At 41.5% G+C, this 15,816-nt stretch overlaps 1 protein-coding gene across 3 annotated transcripts in view; it reads right to left on the minus strand.

Annotated features, from left to right (window-relative positions):
• TCEANC2 (transcription elongation factor A N-terminal and central domain containing 2) overlaps positions 1-15,816 on the minus strand; it is a 61,022-nt gene that overhangs the window by 36,446 nt on the left and 8,760 nt on the right. For all 3 annotated transcript variants that reach the window (XR_004052267.1, XR_004052268.1, XM_010372472.2), the window contains exon 3: positions 8,959-9,100. Coding sequence is in view for 1 of the 3 variants with exons in the window: in XM_010372472.2 (XP_010370774.1) it covers positions 8,959-9,100 (142 nt within the window). In the remaining 2 variants the exon portion in view is untranslated. The remainder of the gene's footprint in view (positions 1-8,958; positions 9,101-15,816) is intronic.

The raw sequence follows: 15,816 nt of genomic DNA on the forward strand, positions 1-15,816 counted from the left end.
GAGAACAAGGACTGAAGAAACACAGAAAGGAAAGAAACAAGGACACAGAAGGCAAGAAGAGCTATAGAGAAAACTTGTTCAACTTTGTCATTTTCACTCATTTGAGCTATATCCTGAGCTCCTGCTGTATGCCACTAATGCTTGAAATACACTGGTAAATAAAATGTAACTTCTGCTGGCACAGAGTTACTGTCTAGCAAATAAAAAAATAAAGAAGTAAATAATTAAATAGGCGATTACAAACTGAGATAAGAGCTATGAAGGTAACAAACAGTTTAAAAATAGATACAGAACTGGCAACCAGTTCAGTGTCATTTATGTCAACAAAAAGGGAGTATCAATGGTCTCAAATTCACAGTATGGGAAGATGAGAACTCAGACAAGACCATTGGATTTGGATAGAAGGAAATTACTTGTGTCCTGAGAGAATAGTGGTTGTGCGAGAAGCCAGCTTGGAATGCTTTTCCCAAAGGATTGGGCAGGCCAGAAATGGGAGTTGCGAGTAGCGAACATTTTCGAAAGAATCTGGTTATAAAAAGAAGGGAAATAAGGTGTTTGGAAAAGGTGGCAAAGACAATTAAAGGGGAAGGTTTGTGCTTGTCTGAAAGCAGCAAGAGCGAGCCAGTGGAGAGGATAAGGGTGGCAACATAGCAAAAGGCATCATCGGGGCATTCCCATTTTCCCTCACCTCCATGGTCAATTCCTGCTAAATCCAGCCCGTTCTCCCTGATAAGGTTTCTCTAAGGAGCTATTTCATTTCTCCATTCTCTCAGTCCTCCAAGCCTTCATCGTGTCTCACCTCAACGTTTACAGCCATACCTCATCCTCATGGCTCACTTCCTCTCCTCCTTCAAGTTTCTGCTCAAATGTCATCTCTCAATGAGGCCTACTCCCACCCACACCATCCACATTCCCCATCCCCCCCTAACTTGTTGACTTTTTCTCTTGCACAGCACTTTTCATCTTCTAACATAACTACACAATTCGTTTATTATGTTTCTTCTTTATTGCATGTCTCCTCACTAAGCTTCACAAGGGTAGAGACTTTCGTCTTGTTTTGATCGCATGTATCCAGAACACTGCCTGGCACATGAATGAATACCTGAATGATCCCCTATCTGATATCCTGATTTCTACCTGATCTTTCTCTATTGACACCCTTTTCCTATGCATTTTTCCCTTGGTCACCAGAAAACGCTCATCATGTCATCCTATAGTTAATATTAAATGGTTCCAGTAACAGCTGTTTCTAAAGCTCATAGACTGCTAAGAAGATACCCACCTTCACTGCAGTGCTATTCACAATAGCAAAGACATGGAATGAATTGAAATGCCCATCAATGACAGACTGGATAAAGAAAATGTGGTACAGATACACCATGGAATACTATGTAGGCATAAAAAAGCACAAGATCATATCCTTTATGGGAACATGGATGGAGCTAAAGACCATTATCCTTAACAAACTAAACGCAGGAACAGAAAACCAAATACTGCCTGTTTCACTTATGAGTGGGAGCTAAATGATAACTCATGAACACAAAAAAAGGAACAGACACTGAGGCACTGAGGTCTACTTGAGGGTGAAGTGTGGGAGAAGGGTAATGAGCAGAAAACATAACTATTGGGTACTAGGTTTAATACCTGGGTAACAAAATAATATATACAACAAGCCCCCATGACACGAGAGTTTACCTACATAACAAACCTTCACATGTACCCCCAAACCTAAAATGAAAGTTAAAAAAACAAACAAACAAAAAAATACTCATAAAATAAAATGGTTTTTGTTGTTGTTGTTTTTGTTTTTGTTTTGAGACAAGGTCTAGCTCTGTCGCCCAAGCTTGAGTGCGGTGGCATGATCTCAGCTCACTGCAACCTCTGCCTCCCGGGTTCTCCTGCCTCTGCCTCTCGGGTTCTCCTGCCTCAGCTTCCAGGGTTCTCCTGCCTCAGCGTCTCGAGTAGCTAGGACTACAGGCACGCACCACCACACTCAGCTAATTTTTATATTTTTAGTAGAGACGAAGTTTCACCATGTTGGCCAGGCTGGTCCCGAACTCCTGACCTCAAGTGATCCACTTGCCTCGGTCTCCCAAAGTGCTGGGATTAGAGGCGTGAGCCACCGTGCCCGGTCAAACAGGTTTCTTTATTGTAGGATTTCATCTAGCCTATTAAATGAGAAAGTATACTGAAAACCTCTAAGGGAGAGGAAACAGTAATGCAGCATTTTCCAAGCTTTATTTGAACCCAGGACACTTTCTTCAAATAACATCTCACTGGACCAGAGTTCTAAGAAATCCACACTTGAAAACAATGGCATCTGGGAAAAGCCCATACCCTAATGGCTAGCTTTTAAGTTTCTTTATAATCAGGCCCAAGTGCTATCCACCCTTGCCCATTCTAGCCATTACATTGTAGCATGTTGTTTTCAGGATTTTCAAGCTTCCATTCCTTTACTCACGTCTCTGCCTGCAATGAGCCAGATCTCATTTTGACCTAGCAAAATCCCATCGCTTCTATAAAAATCCTTCTCCACTTGCCTAGGCAGAAGTATTCACTGTCTCCCCTGTATTCCCACAGACCGTTGTACATCCCTTGATTTTAGCATTTTCATGTCAATCATTATTATACACCTGAATGCCTATTTTTCCAGAGAATGTGGGCGCCTTACAAACATGAACCATGCATTATTCTGTAGCACCCAACATAAGGCATAGGACAAGGAAGGTGCTCAGTATGTGTTGAATGAATGAATGAATACAGATTCTATAAAACACAGATCAAATGATGATCCAAGGCTCTTGCTAATCCTCATCTTGGTTATCAATCTTAACAATTTAAGGGGCTCACCCTGTTATTATTCTCCTACATTAACTTCTCTCACTCTACAGAATCTTTGCCATTAGCATTCAACATGTTAGGATCCTTTTCCATCTTAAAAAACAGAACTTTCTTCAATCCCACATTCCCTTTCTGATATTGTCACTTCTCTTTTCTTTTAATACCAAACTTCTTGAAAGAACTGTCTACTTTGTTTCATTTTCATACATCTTCTTCACTCCTCAAGCTTCTGCCCCTAACCTTACTTCTGAAATGGTCCTAAACAAGATCATTAATGACTTCATTTTGTAAAATCTAATGTGCAATTTTCAGATGTAGCTTATTCGGCCCTTTGACAAGAATGGACAAAGCTAAACAATCCCCTCCTAGAAACACTCTTTCCTTTGCATTCTATGACAGCATTCTTTTGTTTTCTTTCTGTTTCTCTGCTCGTACCTTCTCAGTTTCTTCTGTAAGTCCTTCAATTCTGGTGTGCTTCTGGATTTTAAACACAGCTCTTGGGTCTTCTTAATTCATATACTCATCCTAGGCAAGCTTATCTACTATTTTGTTTTTTGTTTCTTTTTTTGAGACAGAGTCTCGCTCTGTCACCCAGGTTGGAGTGCAGTAGAGTGATCTCGGCTCACTGCAAGCTCCGTCTCCCGGGTTCACACCATTCTCCTGCCTCAGCCTCCCGAGTAGCTGGAACTACAGGCGCCCGCCACCATGCCCAGCTAATTTTTTATGTTTTTAGTAGAGACGGGGTTTCACCATGTTAGCCAGGATGGTCTCCATCTCCTGACCTCGTGATCCACCTGCGTCAGCTTCCCAAAGTGCTGGGATTACAGGCATGAGCCACTGCGTCCAGCAGCTTATCTACTATTATCACACCATTTCCCAGCTCTATGCTGATAATGACTCCCCAGTATATAGTTACAATCATTCCTTAGCTTCACTCTTGTATTTCTAGCATTATGTTGGACATTTCTTTTGGGATGTTCCACAGAATAAGTCTAAAATGGAACTTATTATTCCCTCCACCTCCAAACCTGCTGTTTCCTATCTTAATGAGTGGTACTGCCATCCACCTACTTGTCCATATCAGAAACCTAGCCCTCAGCCTTCACTGCTTCATCTTCATTCCCAAGATCCAATCAATCTACAAGTCCTTTGGATTTATTACATGTATGTCTCTTGACTCCAACTACAATTTCTTCATCTCCATGATTACCACTCCATCCAGGCCACTCTCATTTCTTATGCAGATGTTTTAGGAGCTTCCTAACTGAGCTTCCTGCCTCTAAGTTTGCTTGTGTCCAACACTTTTCCCACATGGCAACCAGATAGATTTTTCTAAACTGAATATGTCACTCCTCCATTCAAAACTCTTCAGTAATAATCCTACTATCTTTAAGATAAAGACCAAACTCTCAAGTTTTATGGCAGACTAAAGCTACTCTTTCGCTGCAGTATTACTAGATCCTGGATAAAAGCCACCTAACCCCAACAAAAAAGTTAGCAGAGGCTAGAAGGGTGCAGGTGCACTCAGGGAGGGGTGGGGTTATCCTAAGGGCTGATATCAGTAGCAATGCTGCTGAAATACTTAGCTTTGGGCCAGCAGTGATGAGGGGAGCTAATCCTCGGCACTCTTATAGTGAGGTGAGATCCTTAAGAGGTGTGCTAAAGTATTCCAGGTCAGAGATGGCCTCTGACTGTTGGCAGAAACAAAGAAGTTAATCCCCTTTGGAGGGAAGCTTCTCAATTTAGACCCATAGAATTCCTACAGATAGAAATACAGGCTGGGCACAGTGGCTCATGCCAGTCATCCCAGCATTCTGGGTGGGAGGCCAAGGCAGGAGGATCACTTGGGTACAGGAGTTCAAGACTAGCCTGGGCGAGACCCCTTCTCTATAAAACATTTAAAAAATGATCCAGGCATGGTGGCATCTACCTGTAGTCCCAGCTACTCGGAAGGTTGAGGCAGGAGGATCCCTTGAACCCAGGAGTTCAAGGCTGCAGTGAGCCATGATTGCACCACTGCACTCCAGCTTGGGAGACAGAGTAAGACCCTGTCTCAAAAAAAAAAAAAATAAAGTTAAAAGAAAAATAGAAATACAACAATGAGTTTGCAATTAAAAATCAACAAGCACATGGGAAGGCAAGTACCATCAGTCAGCAAAAACAATAAACAACAGATTTAAATTCCCAAGAACCATAAACATTAGAATAGTCAGATGAATACAGAAGAGCTAGATATTAAATGTTTAAGAAATAAAAGGCACAATCACAAGAATGCACCAAAAAAAATTTATAGAAAACATTTTGGGGCTGGGTGCAGTGGCTCACACCTGTAATCCCAGCACTTTGGGAAGCCAAGGCCAGTGGCTCATGCCTGTAATCCCAGCACTTTGGGAGACTGAGGCGGGCAGATCATGAGATCAAGAGATCGAGATCATCCTGGCCAACATGGTGAAACCCCTTCTCTATTAAAAATACAAAAATTAGCTGGGTATGGTGGCGCATGTCTGTAGTCCCAGCTACTAGGGAGGCTGAGGCAGGAGAATCACTTGAACCCGGGAGGCAGAGGTTGCAGTGAGCCGAGATCACGCCACTGCACTAGCCTGGCAACAGAGCAAGATTCTGTCTCAAAAAAAAAAAAAAAAAAAAAAAATGGGGATAAAACAAATTTGTAAAAATAAAAACCAGTTTTTGAAATAAAGACCTTAATAAATGGGCTAAATAGCAGATTAGAGTCAGTTGAAGAGAGAAGAAGTGACTTGGAAGACATGTATCTGAAGACATTACCCCAGAATGCTGAGTCAGACAAAGAGATAAAAAATTGATAAACTAAAGGGTATGAAGAATAGAAGACCTAACATGCTTCTAATTATATAATCTCAGAAGGAGGGAACAGAAATAATGAAAGAGAGTAACTTTTGAAGAAATAATGGTTGTTGCCAGGCATAGTGGCTTACACATGTAATCCCAGCACTTTGGGAGGCTGAGGTGAGAAGACTGCTTGAGCCCAGGAGTTTGAGACCACCCTGGGCAACTTAGCGAGACCCTATCTCTACAAAAACTACAAACATTAGCTGCATGTGGTGGTGCATACCTGCAGTCCTAGCTAGTTGGGGGGCTGAGGCGGGGGGATCACTTGAGCCTGGGAGTTCAAGGCTGCAGTGAGCTGTGATTGTGCCACTGCACTCCAGCCTGGGTGACACAGAAAGACCCTGTCTTAAAAAAAAAAAAAAGATAATGGCTGTAAATTTTCAACAATGAACATGAATCTGCAGGTCCAGGAAGTATAATGTATCTAAGATAAATGAAAAGAAATACAGGCTATGGTAGCCAGTCTACAAGTTAGGTTTCAATGATTATCACCTCCTGGTATTCATACCCTTATGTCACCTTCCAAACTGTATCAGGGTTGGTCTGTGTGACCAATAGCATATGACAAAACTGATGACATATCACTTCTGAGATCAGGTTATAAAAGACACTGTGGCTTCCATCTTGGTTGTTCTCTTGCTTTCTTGTTCTTTCCTGGATCACTTGCTCTGGGGAAAGCCAGCTGCCATGTCACGAGCAGCTCCAAGGAGAGGCCCACATGATGAGAAACTGAGGCCTCCTGCCAGCAATCCTGTGAGCCATTTTGGAAGCAGATCCTTAAGCCCTGGTCAAGCCTTCAGATGACTGCAACCCCAGCCAGCAACTTGACTGTAACCTCATAAGAGACCCTGTGCCAGAACCAACCAGATAAGCTACTCCTGGATTCTCAACTTAAAAAAATTGTGTGAAATAATAAATATTGTCTTCAGCAGCTAAATTTTAGAGTAATTTTTACACAGTGATAGATAACTAATACATATGCCAAAACCAAACAGTTCTGAATGGCTTACAAAGAACCTTCTCCATCTGGTCCAGAATGTCTCTCCAGTCTCATTTCTTGCCACGCTCTCTAAAGCACATTACATTTCTAACACACCAAACTACTTTTAGTTTCTGGAATGCACCATGTTCTCTCCCACCTCCACCTTCTATACAGCTCACGTGATGTACCCTGGCCTGACACATTTCTTCAACACCTTCTGCCCTACTCCTAACACATATAGTCATTTTGCTAACCTCTCCCCATCATCAGAGCACTCATCACATTGTATGATAAAGTCTTGTTAAACTGTGTTTCTATTAGACTTCAGGCTCCAAAAAGGCAGGACAATGTCTGTCTCCTTCATTATTATGCCTATATAGTTCCCAACACGGAAAAGGTACTCAGTAAATATTTGTCCCTTATAACCCACAGGATAGGAACAGGCAGGAAGACTAAAGGTTGAAGAAATGTAAACACTCTCAGGCAGTGATCCAAATGACATCTTCAGCATAGCAACTGATGTAACTATAAAGAAACCAAGAAACTCCTATATTCCATACAACCTCAGGTTTAGGGGAGGCTTGGGATAGAGTCAAAACTCAAAGTTGGATGGTTTCCAGGTCTTCTTAAGTCAAGCCCTGTTGTGGTTTCATTATGATCCTTGAATTGAAATCTCCAAACATCAGAAATACCCATTCTTGAAAGCATACTCACAATTATACTCAAACACCAAATAGAAATTATTTTTTTAATTATAGTCTTCAAATCCAGCCTATTTAAGTTATGATCATATACAGTATTTGTGGAATGTGCTTAACTATATACATATACATATGTACACATATACATGTCATAAAATATTAATCACTAGTACCCTCTACTGGTGGAAATACTTTATCTGCTCATATGAATGGTCTTATTGCCCCCTAGTGATTATAACCTATAAAGACAAAATCCAGCAGCAGATGGGAGAATCTCCTTGGCTACCATAGTAGGGTTTTATATTCTTAAAGCATCTGATTTTCTCAGATTCTGGTTTATATTACAGGGGTACAACTCTAAGACTCTTGGGGGGCCCTCTGGGGATTTTGCACAGCTCTTCCCAGCTGCTAGTGCCAGTTTTGAAGCTGCTCTCTCTCCTGCTTCTCATGAACAAGAGGTCAAGGGGAGGCAGACAAGGCAATGGCTGCCCTAGTGAGGGCAAGAACAGCAGCTGTGAATGACTGTCCTGGACTCCCTAGGGAGCTGGGAGCAGCTTGAGTAACACATGTTGGCACTCCCTTGCATATTATTCACAGTTGTGTACTGTACTAAAATGGCAATTCAACATGGTCCCTGACTTACCTTTTAAGTATCTCCAATGCTATAATATCAAGATGTAACTGAAATGTCACCTCCTCTATGAAGCCTTTTCTGAAGTCCCCAGTATATACCTTGTTTAGATTAGAATAGTACCCAGAACACTATTTACATGTTTTTATTTATAACCTACAATATTTCACTGTTCCCATTTGTCTATATGCTTGTCTCCGCTACCAAACCCTAACTTTCTTTTTTTTTTGGAGACAGAGTCTGAGTCACCCAGGCTGGAGTGCAGTGGCATGATCTCAGCTCACTGCAACCTCTGCCTCCCAGGTTCAAGCAATTCTCATGCCTCAGCCTCCTGAGTAGCTTAAGATTACAGGCATGGACTACCACGTCTGGCTAATTTTTGTATTTTCAGTAGAGACAGGGTTTTGCCATGTTGTCCAGGCTGGTCTCAAACTCCTGACCTCAAGTGATCTGCTCACCTCGGTCTCCCCAAGTGTTGGGATTACAGGCATGAGCCACCACACCCAGCTCAAACCCTAAGTTTCTTGAGGTCACAAATCATGTCTTATCCATTTCTGCATACCCAGCATCTAGCACACTCAAAATGTTATCCATGTGTTATTGCCAGTTATGCCAGTAAGTACATAAATTAAATGTAAGCACTTAGAAACTTTCATGGTAATTTGACAAGGGTAATTCTATATCTGTTGAAACTAATTTTAAAAACTGGGGCTTGTATTTTGTATATTCCATTTCATTTTTCTAATTTTTTTTTTTTAAATATATTACCAAGGTACTGGTCTGCAACCAACAGATAATTTTTTAAACAACAATCCTTTATCAGAGAATTGAAAGCATTGATAAGGGAGATAACTTCATGTTTGAAGGAGAGAGGATGGAAAGAAGGGAGACACAATATAAGCTTTCTTAAAAAATAAAATTAAGAAGGAATATACCTATCTTTGTTGATTTTAGCACTTCCCTGGAGGGTATTTTCTTCTTTAATTCTTGTAAGGCTTCAGTGAGATTCTCTTTGGTTTGATCAGGAAGTTCCAGCATAGTTTTCCATCTTTTTATGTCTTCTACAACCACAACTCTCTGGGAAAAAGAAAAGTCATTTGGAAAATGGAAAATTTGCGTTAGAAAGACATCTGCCTTCACCTGAGCTAATGGGGCTCCTATTGACATATGAATTATTGATTATGACCTAAACCAAAGTACAGTGCATCTGATGGCCCCAAATGATGGGTAATTGCTTAAAAGCAGGTACGGCTTACTGCAAATCAGGAAGAGAGGTGCATCTATTAGGAAAAGTGCAAGTTTTAATCTTACCATCTCAGACACCACTGGGCACTTAGCAGTGAGAGGCAATAAGGATGAGAAGAGAAAAACAATGCTGAGGTGAATCAACTCTGTAGCTCACTTAAGAGTGTCTTAATTCATAGGCAAGAACAATGAGCAGAGAAGTCAGACATGTTTATTTCAACAATCAAAAGCACACTTCAGTAGTTCCCCACTTCCTAGAGGATAAAACTCAAAACTCTCTCTTGTTCCAGTAATTGTTTAAATCTTTAAACACATAGAAAGGTACAGCAAGTAACCCACTATTTATAATGGAAAAAATGAACACTTTGCCATTTCACATAAAATAATAAAACATTATAAAGTTTCTTTGTACACTGCATCAACTCATTCCCCTCCTTCCCTTCCTAGAAGAAACTATGTACCATCTTAAAGCTGATATGCATCTTTCCATTAAGTATAAAAAATTAACAGTTAAAGAATCTGGGTGAAGGAGATGGGAAAGTTCTTCATACTGTGTTGCAAACTTTTCTATAGTGTTGAAATTATTCCATTAAGAATTTTTCAAAAAGTAAAGTGGAAGACTTTTAATTTGCTTTTATAACTACACACACAAAAAAATCTCATCTTGGATTGTTATCTGAGGGAGGTGGGCACAGTGAGGGAACTGAAGGGGATTCTGGGATTCTGGTAATACTTTCTTGATCTGGATGCTGGTGTGTTTATTGTGAAAATTCCTCATGTACACTTATAATTTGTGCACTTTTCTATATGGATTTTCTATATGATAGTTTGATAAAAGCAATAAAAAAAAAGTCTTATCTCTCTCCCTTGGCTGGTGTCTGCTTCTAGCCTAGAAGCCTACGGTGGGAGGAGGGTATGTTTGATTTCCCTCTCACCCCAACTTTGCTTCTCTTCCTCTCCAATCCGCTTGTTTGCTTTGGTTTCTGACCCTTCCAGGTTCAAAGCCAGGAAAAGGAAAAGAGGAAAGGGGAAGGAAAAGCCTTCCTTTAACATAGTGATACTATGCTAATCAGGTTTTAGTACTACCTGGACTTGGCAGACGTTGAAAGCTGACTTTCTTTTTCTCGTATAGGTTACTTTTGCAGTTCCTTGGAAAGCTCCCACTATTGAGCTCTCACCTGCAGTTCCCATACTGTGGGCACTGTCTCCTTCTGCCAGCCACCCACAAGTCCTCTCGATTCCCTAGTTTTTGGCAACCCACCTCCCACAGGCTCTCCCTGTAGGGATCCCACTGTCCTTCCAAGTATCTCTGTGGACCCATCCATTTTCATTCAATTCCAGGCCAGCCAGCATTTTCTCCCACACTTGCCCACATCTTTGTCCTAAAGAATTTGGCGGGTAACAGTCCTCCCAATGTACCCACTTCTCCTTTTGACATCAGTCAGCCACTCTCTGTCTTTAGACTTTCCCAGGCATAGTCTGATCTCTGTCCACCAACCCCAGGAACTAAAGTCAAGTCCTTCAAGTGAAAAAATACCATGGCACTCTTGCTTCATCCAAAGGAATTCTCTCTCCCCTCTTCCTTTAACTTCAACCTACTTTATAGCTTATGGTGGGTGATGGGTTCAGGATCCCAAAACTGGTCTTCAGGTATTGCTTTCTATATAGATGATCTAGAATCTCATTGGGAAATATCATTTGATACCTACTGCTTTGTTCTCGGTCTTCAGGGGCATTAGTTAAAATTGAGACAGTCTTTTTCTAGGATCTGTTACAATATAAAATGGTATTAGTGTTAAACTGTATGAAAAATAAATCAATAAAGGCAAGTAAGGGGAAATTTTGAATAGGAAGAAAGTGCAAATATCATGTCTTTTTCACCAATGTATTTTATTGATTTATCCATACTGAAACATGTAATCCCGGTTGATCCATTTTACTAGTATTGAATAGTATTCCATTATTTTTATATACAAATGTCTTAGAAGTTTAAAACTATTCCCCTATTAAGTATTTAGTTTCTTTCCCCATATTTTACATGTTATAAACTTTGTTTCAATGAAATCCTGTCTATGACAGTTTTTTGTATATTGTCTTCATCTCTTTACTTTCAACTTTTCTGGGTCATTACACTTTACATAACCTGTGGCTGCTTTATTTTGTTCCCTGCCTCCTATTCCAATCTGAGAAACTCTTATCTTTTAATAGGCATGTTTAATCCATTTGTATTTATTATGATTATTGATATATTTGAACATATTTTCTCTTCTTTTTTCTTCTTTCATATCTTCTATTTAACAGTTTTCTTTAATCTATTTTTTTCCTTTTTCCTTTTTTTGTTTTTTATAGATGGGGTCTCGCTCTGTTGCGCAGGCTGGGTGCAGTGGTAACAATCATAGCTCACTGTAGCCTTCGACTCCTGGGCTCAAGCAATCCTCCTGCCAGCTTTCCAAGTAGCTGGGAGTACAGGTACGTGCCACCATGCCTGGCTAATTGTTGTTGTTGTTGTTGCTGTTTTTGAGACAAAGTCTTGTTCTGTCACCCAGGCTGGAGTGCAATGGCACAACCTTGGCTCACTGCAACCTCTGCCCCTCCTCCCCCAACCTGTTCAAGTAATTCTTCTGCTTCAGCCTCCCAAGTAGCTGGGATTGCAGGCATGCACCACCACGCTTGGCTAATTTTTGTATTTTTTGTAGACATGGGGTCTCACTCTGTTGCCCAGTGCCCAGGCTGGTCTCAAACTCCTGGCCTCAACTGATCCCCTCACCTCAGTCTCTGAAAGTACAGAGATCACAGGTGTGAGCCACTGTGCCCAGCCCCCCTTTTTTTCCCCCTCTATGGTTTGGAAGTTATGTATTATATTTCTATCATTTGAGTGTTTACCCTTACAATTTTTTTTTTTTTTTTTTTTTTTTGAGACAGAGTCATGCTCTGTTGCCCAGGTTGGAGTGCAGTGGTGAGATCACACTGCAGCCTCGACCTCCTGGGCTCAAATGGTCCTCCCACCTCAGTCTCCCAAGTAGCTGGGACCACAGGTGGGCCATCACAACCTGCTGATTTTTAAATTTTTTTGTAGAGATGGGGCCTCACTATGTTGCCCAGGCTGGTCTCAAACTCCTGGGCTCAAGTGATCCTTCTGCCTTGGCTTCCCCAAGTGCTGGGATTAGAGGTGAGCCAGCATGCTCAACCTATCCTTACAATGTTTAAGATGTATACTAACAGAAATTGATACCAGTATTCTCCTCACAAGCCTCTACCTCAGAAACCCCAATTCCATGGCTTCTCTATCCCTTATGTACTTTTTTCTTTCATATTTCTGTCTCTTCATTTCTCTATGATACATCCTAAGTGACTTCTTCAGAAATCCTAAGTATTTCTCTCTTTAGCTATGGCCTGCCTATGTTTAACCTGTTTGATATGTTTCTGCTTCAATAAGGATATTTTTTCATTGGACAAGTTCTGTTTTTCTTCCTCTCCAAACTTACCTATTCTCTTTTCATACTATTCTGTTCTTATCTTTTGGTTTCTATTCCTTTATGTCTGTGATCATGAGGTCTGGAGGCAGGGAACCTAAAGCTGATTCGCGCTGACTTCCTAGAACTAAATCAAAAGGAAAACTCGGCCGGGCACTGTGGCTCACACCTGTAATCCCAGCACTTTGGGAGGCCAAAGTAGGCGGATCACCTGAGGTCAGGAGTTTGAACCAGCTTGGCCAACATGGCAAAACCCCATCTCCACTAAAAATACAAAAATTACCTGGGCATGGTAGCACATGCCTGTCATCCCAGTTACTCAGGAGGCTGAGGCACAAGAATCATTTGAACCTGGGAGGTGGAGGGTGCAGTGAGCCGAGATAGCACCACTGCACTCCAGCCTGGGTGACACAGCAATACTCTGTCTCCAAAAAAAAAAAAAGGAAAAATGCACAACCAACCAAACTGGTCACATGTCTAGTCTTTATTTGCATAGGGGTATAATTTTGTAACTTCATTTCAGCCTCTGATTGGTCCTCTCCTGGAACCAATCAGACATTTGCATAGGGTGTAACTTTGTAACTTCACTTCAGCCTCTGATTGGTCACCTTCTACAACCAATCATACTGGTTGCAGGCCACTACTTCATTTACACAGGGTGTAGGCCAAGTAACCAATGGGAAGCCTCTAGAGGGTATTCACACTATTCAAACCCGAGAAAATTCTGTAACCTGCACTCTTGAGCCTGCTTGAGCCCACTCCCACTCTGTGGAGTGTACTTACTTCAATAAATCTATGCTTTCTTTCATTGCTTCATTTGTTGCTGTGTGCATTCTGTCCAATTCTTTGTTCAAAACGCCAGGAATCTGGACACCCTCCACCAATAACAAACATTTTAAACATATTTAAGGTCTCTTTGAGATTGTTTTCTTATCTTTACTTCTTGGGGTAGAAATTCTATTACTTACATCTGTCTGCTCATTCTCTCTCTTGGTAATTTATTTCCTTATAGACTTTGTAATTTCTGACCATTAGTTTATCCTTGCAGGGGATTGTGTTCTATGAAAGTCCTCTGCATTCTAGGATATGAAGTGTCTTAACAGAGAAATCTCACATTGGCCTTTGCCAAGATTTGAATTTTCTCAGTTCTAATATTAATTTTTTTCAGTTTTGCAAATAGACTGAATTTAACTACAGCTAGCTTTCTGGGTTGGCAGGTTTCACATCCGTGGATTCAACCAACCATAGGTCAAAAGTATTTTCTTAAAAATAGATGGCTGCATCTGTATTGAACACACAGAGCCTTTTTTCCTTGTCACCATTCCATTAACAATACAGTATAAAAACTACTTACATAGCATTCACATTGTATTAGGTATTACAGATTGAGTATCCCTTATCCAAAACGCTTGGGGCCAGAAATGTTTGGGATTTGGGAGTTTTGAATATTTGCATTATACTTACTGGTTGAGCATCCCTAATCCAAAAATTCAAAGTCCAAAATGTTCTCATGAGCATTTCCTTTGGGTACCATGTTGGCACTCAAAAGTGTTGGATTTTGCGACATTCTGGATTTCAGATTAGTATGTTCAACCTGTATAGTAATCTAGAAATGATTTAGATTATATAAGAGGATCTATATAGAGTATAGGCAAATAGCACACCATTCTATATAACAGACATGAGCATTCGTGGATTTTGGCACCTGTTGGGGGTGGAGGAACCAATCCCCCACAGATACTGAGAGACGATTGTACACATTCATGCATGGTAATAAGAATGTGGCTCCAATTTATTATTATTGTCAACTCTTTTTCCATCTAAGACCCTGAGAAGGTAACAATCTGCTTCCCTGGACCAGTGGATGGAATTTTTCGAGCTCATTTGTCACAAACATATGGTAGTTCTGTTTTGGCTTCCAGCTTCACATGGGAGATCAGTTCTAGCTTCCCACATCACATTAGCCCGAGGTCTTATCTCCCAACCATACTGGCCTTAAAATCCAGCCCCTAAGCATTATACCTGAATTCAATGTTCCCTGGAACTATTCAGCTTCAGCTCCCACTTACAGCTCTGATTTTGGCATTCCTCTCTCTTCCTGGCACCTAAGGATTTCCCTTTCTTGCGTTCAAGCTCAGCTCTGTATTGGACTTTTTTTTTTTTTTTTTTTTGAGATGGAGTCTCTGTGTTGCCCAGGCTGGAATGCAGTGGCGCAATCTCGGCTCACTGCAAGCTCCGCCTCCCACGTTCACGCCATTCTCCCACCTCAGCCTCCCGAGTAGCTGGGACTACAGGCGCCCGCCATCATGGCTGGCTAATTTTTTGTATTTTTGGTAGAGACAGGGTTTCACCGTGTTAGCCAGGATGGTCTCGATCTCCTGACCTCGTGATCTGCCCACCTCGGCCTCCCAAAGTGCTGGGATTACAGGTGTGAGCCACCGCACCCGGCCGTATTGGAGACTTCTAATCCAGCATTTCTTTTTTTTTTTTTTTTTTTGAGACGGAGTCTCGCTCTGTCGCCCGGGCTGAAGTGCAGTGGCTGGATCTCAGCTCACTGCAAGCTCCGCCTCCCGGGTTTACGCCATTCTCCTGCCTCAGCCTCCCGAGTAGCTGGGACTACAGGTGCCCGCCATCATGGCTGGCTAATTTTTTGTATTTTTGGTAGTGACGGGGTTTCACCGTGTTAGCCAGGATGGTCTCGATCTCCTGACCTCGTGATCCGCCCGTCTCGGCCTCCCAAAGTGCTGGGATTACAGGCTTGAGCCACCGCGCCCGCCCCTATTCCAGCATTTCTACATGGCTGGAATCAGGTTAAGGGTTCCACATCAGATAATTTCAACATATGGAACTAAAGAAGTCCAAACCCTAGCATGGCATAAAAGGCCTTCCATGACTTGGCTCCTGACATTCTTTTCAGTCTCATCATTTGCTCCAGATACACCAAACTATTTACAGCTTCCTTTTGAATTTCATACTCTTTGCCTGGGAAGTTCTTTCTTTGCCTCATTTACCTGATAAATATTTATTTTTTTTAAGACTCTTCAAGCATCACGTCTTCTATGAAGCCTTTCTTGC

This window comes from Rhinopithecus roxellana, chromosome 12 (genome assembly GCF_007565055.1).
Source record: "Rhinopithecus roxellana isolate Shanxi Qingling chromosome 12, ASM756505v1, whole genome shotgun sequence".
NCBI classification, from domain to species: domain Eukaryota; kingdom Metazoa; phylum Chordata; class Mammalia; order Primates; family Cercopithecidae; genus Rhinopithecus; species Rhinopithecus roxellana.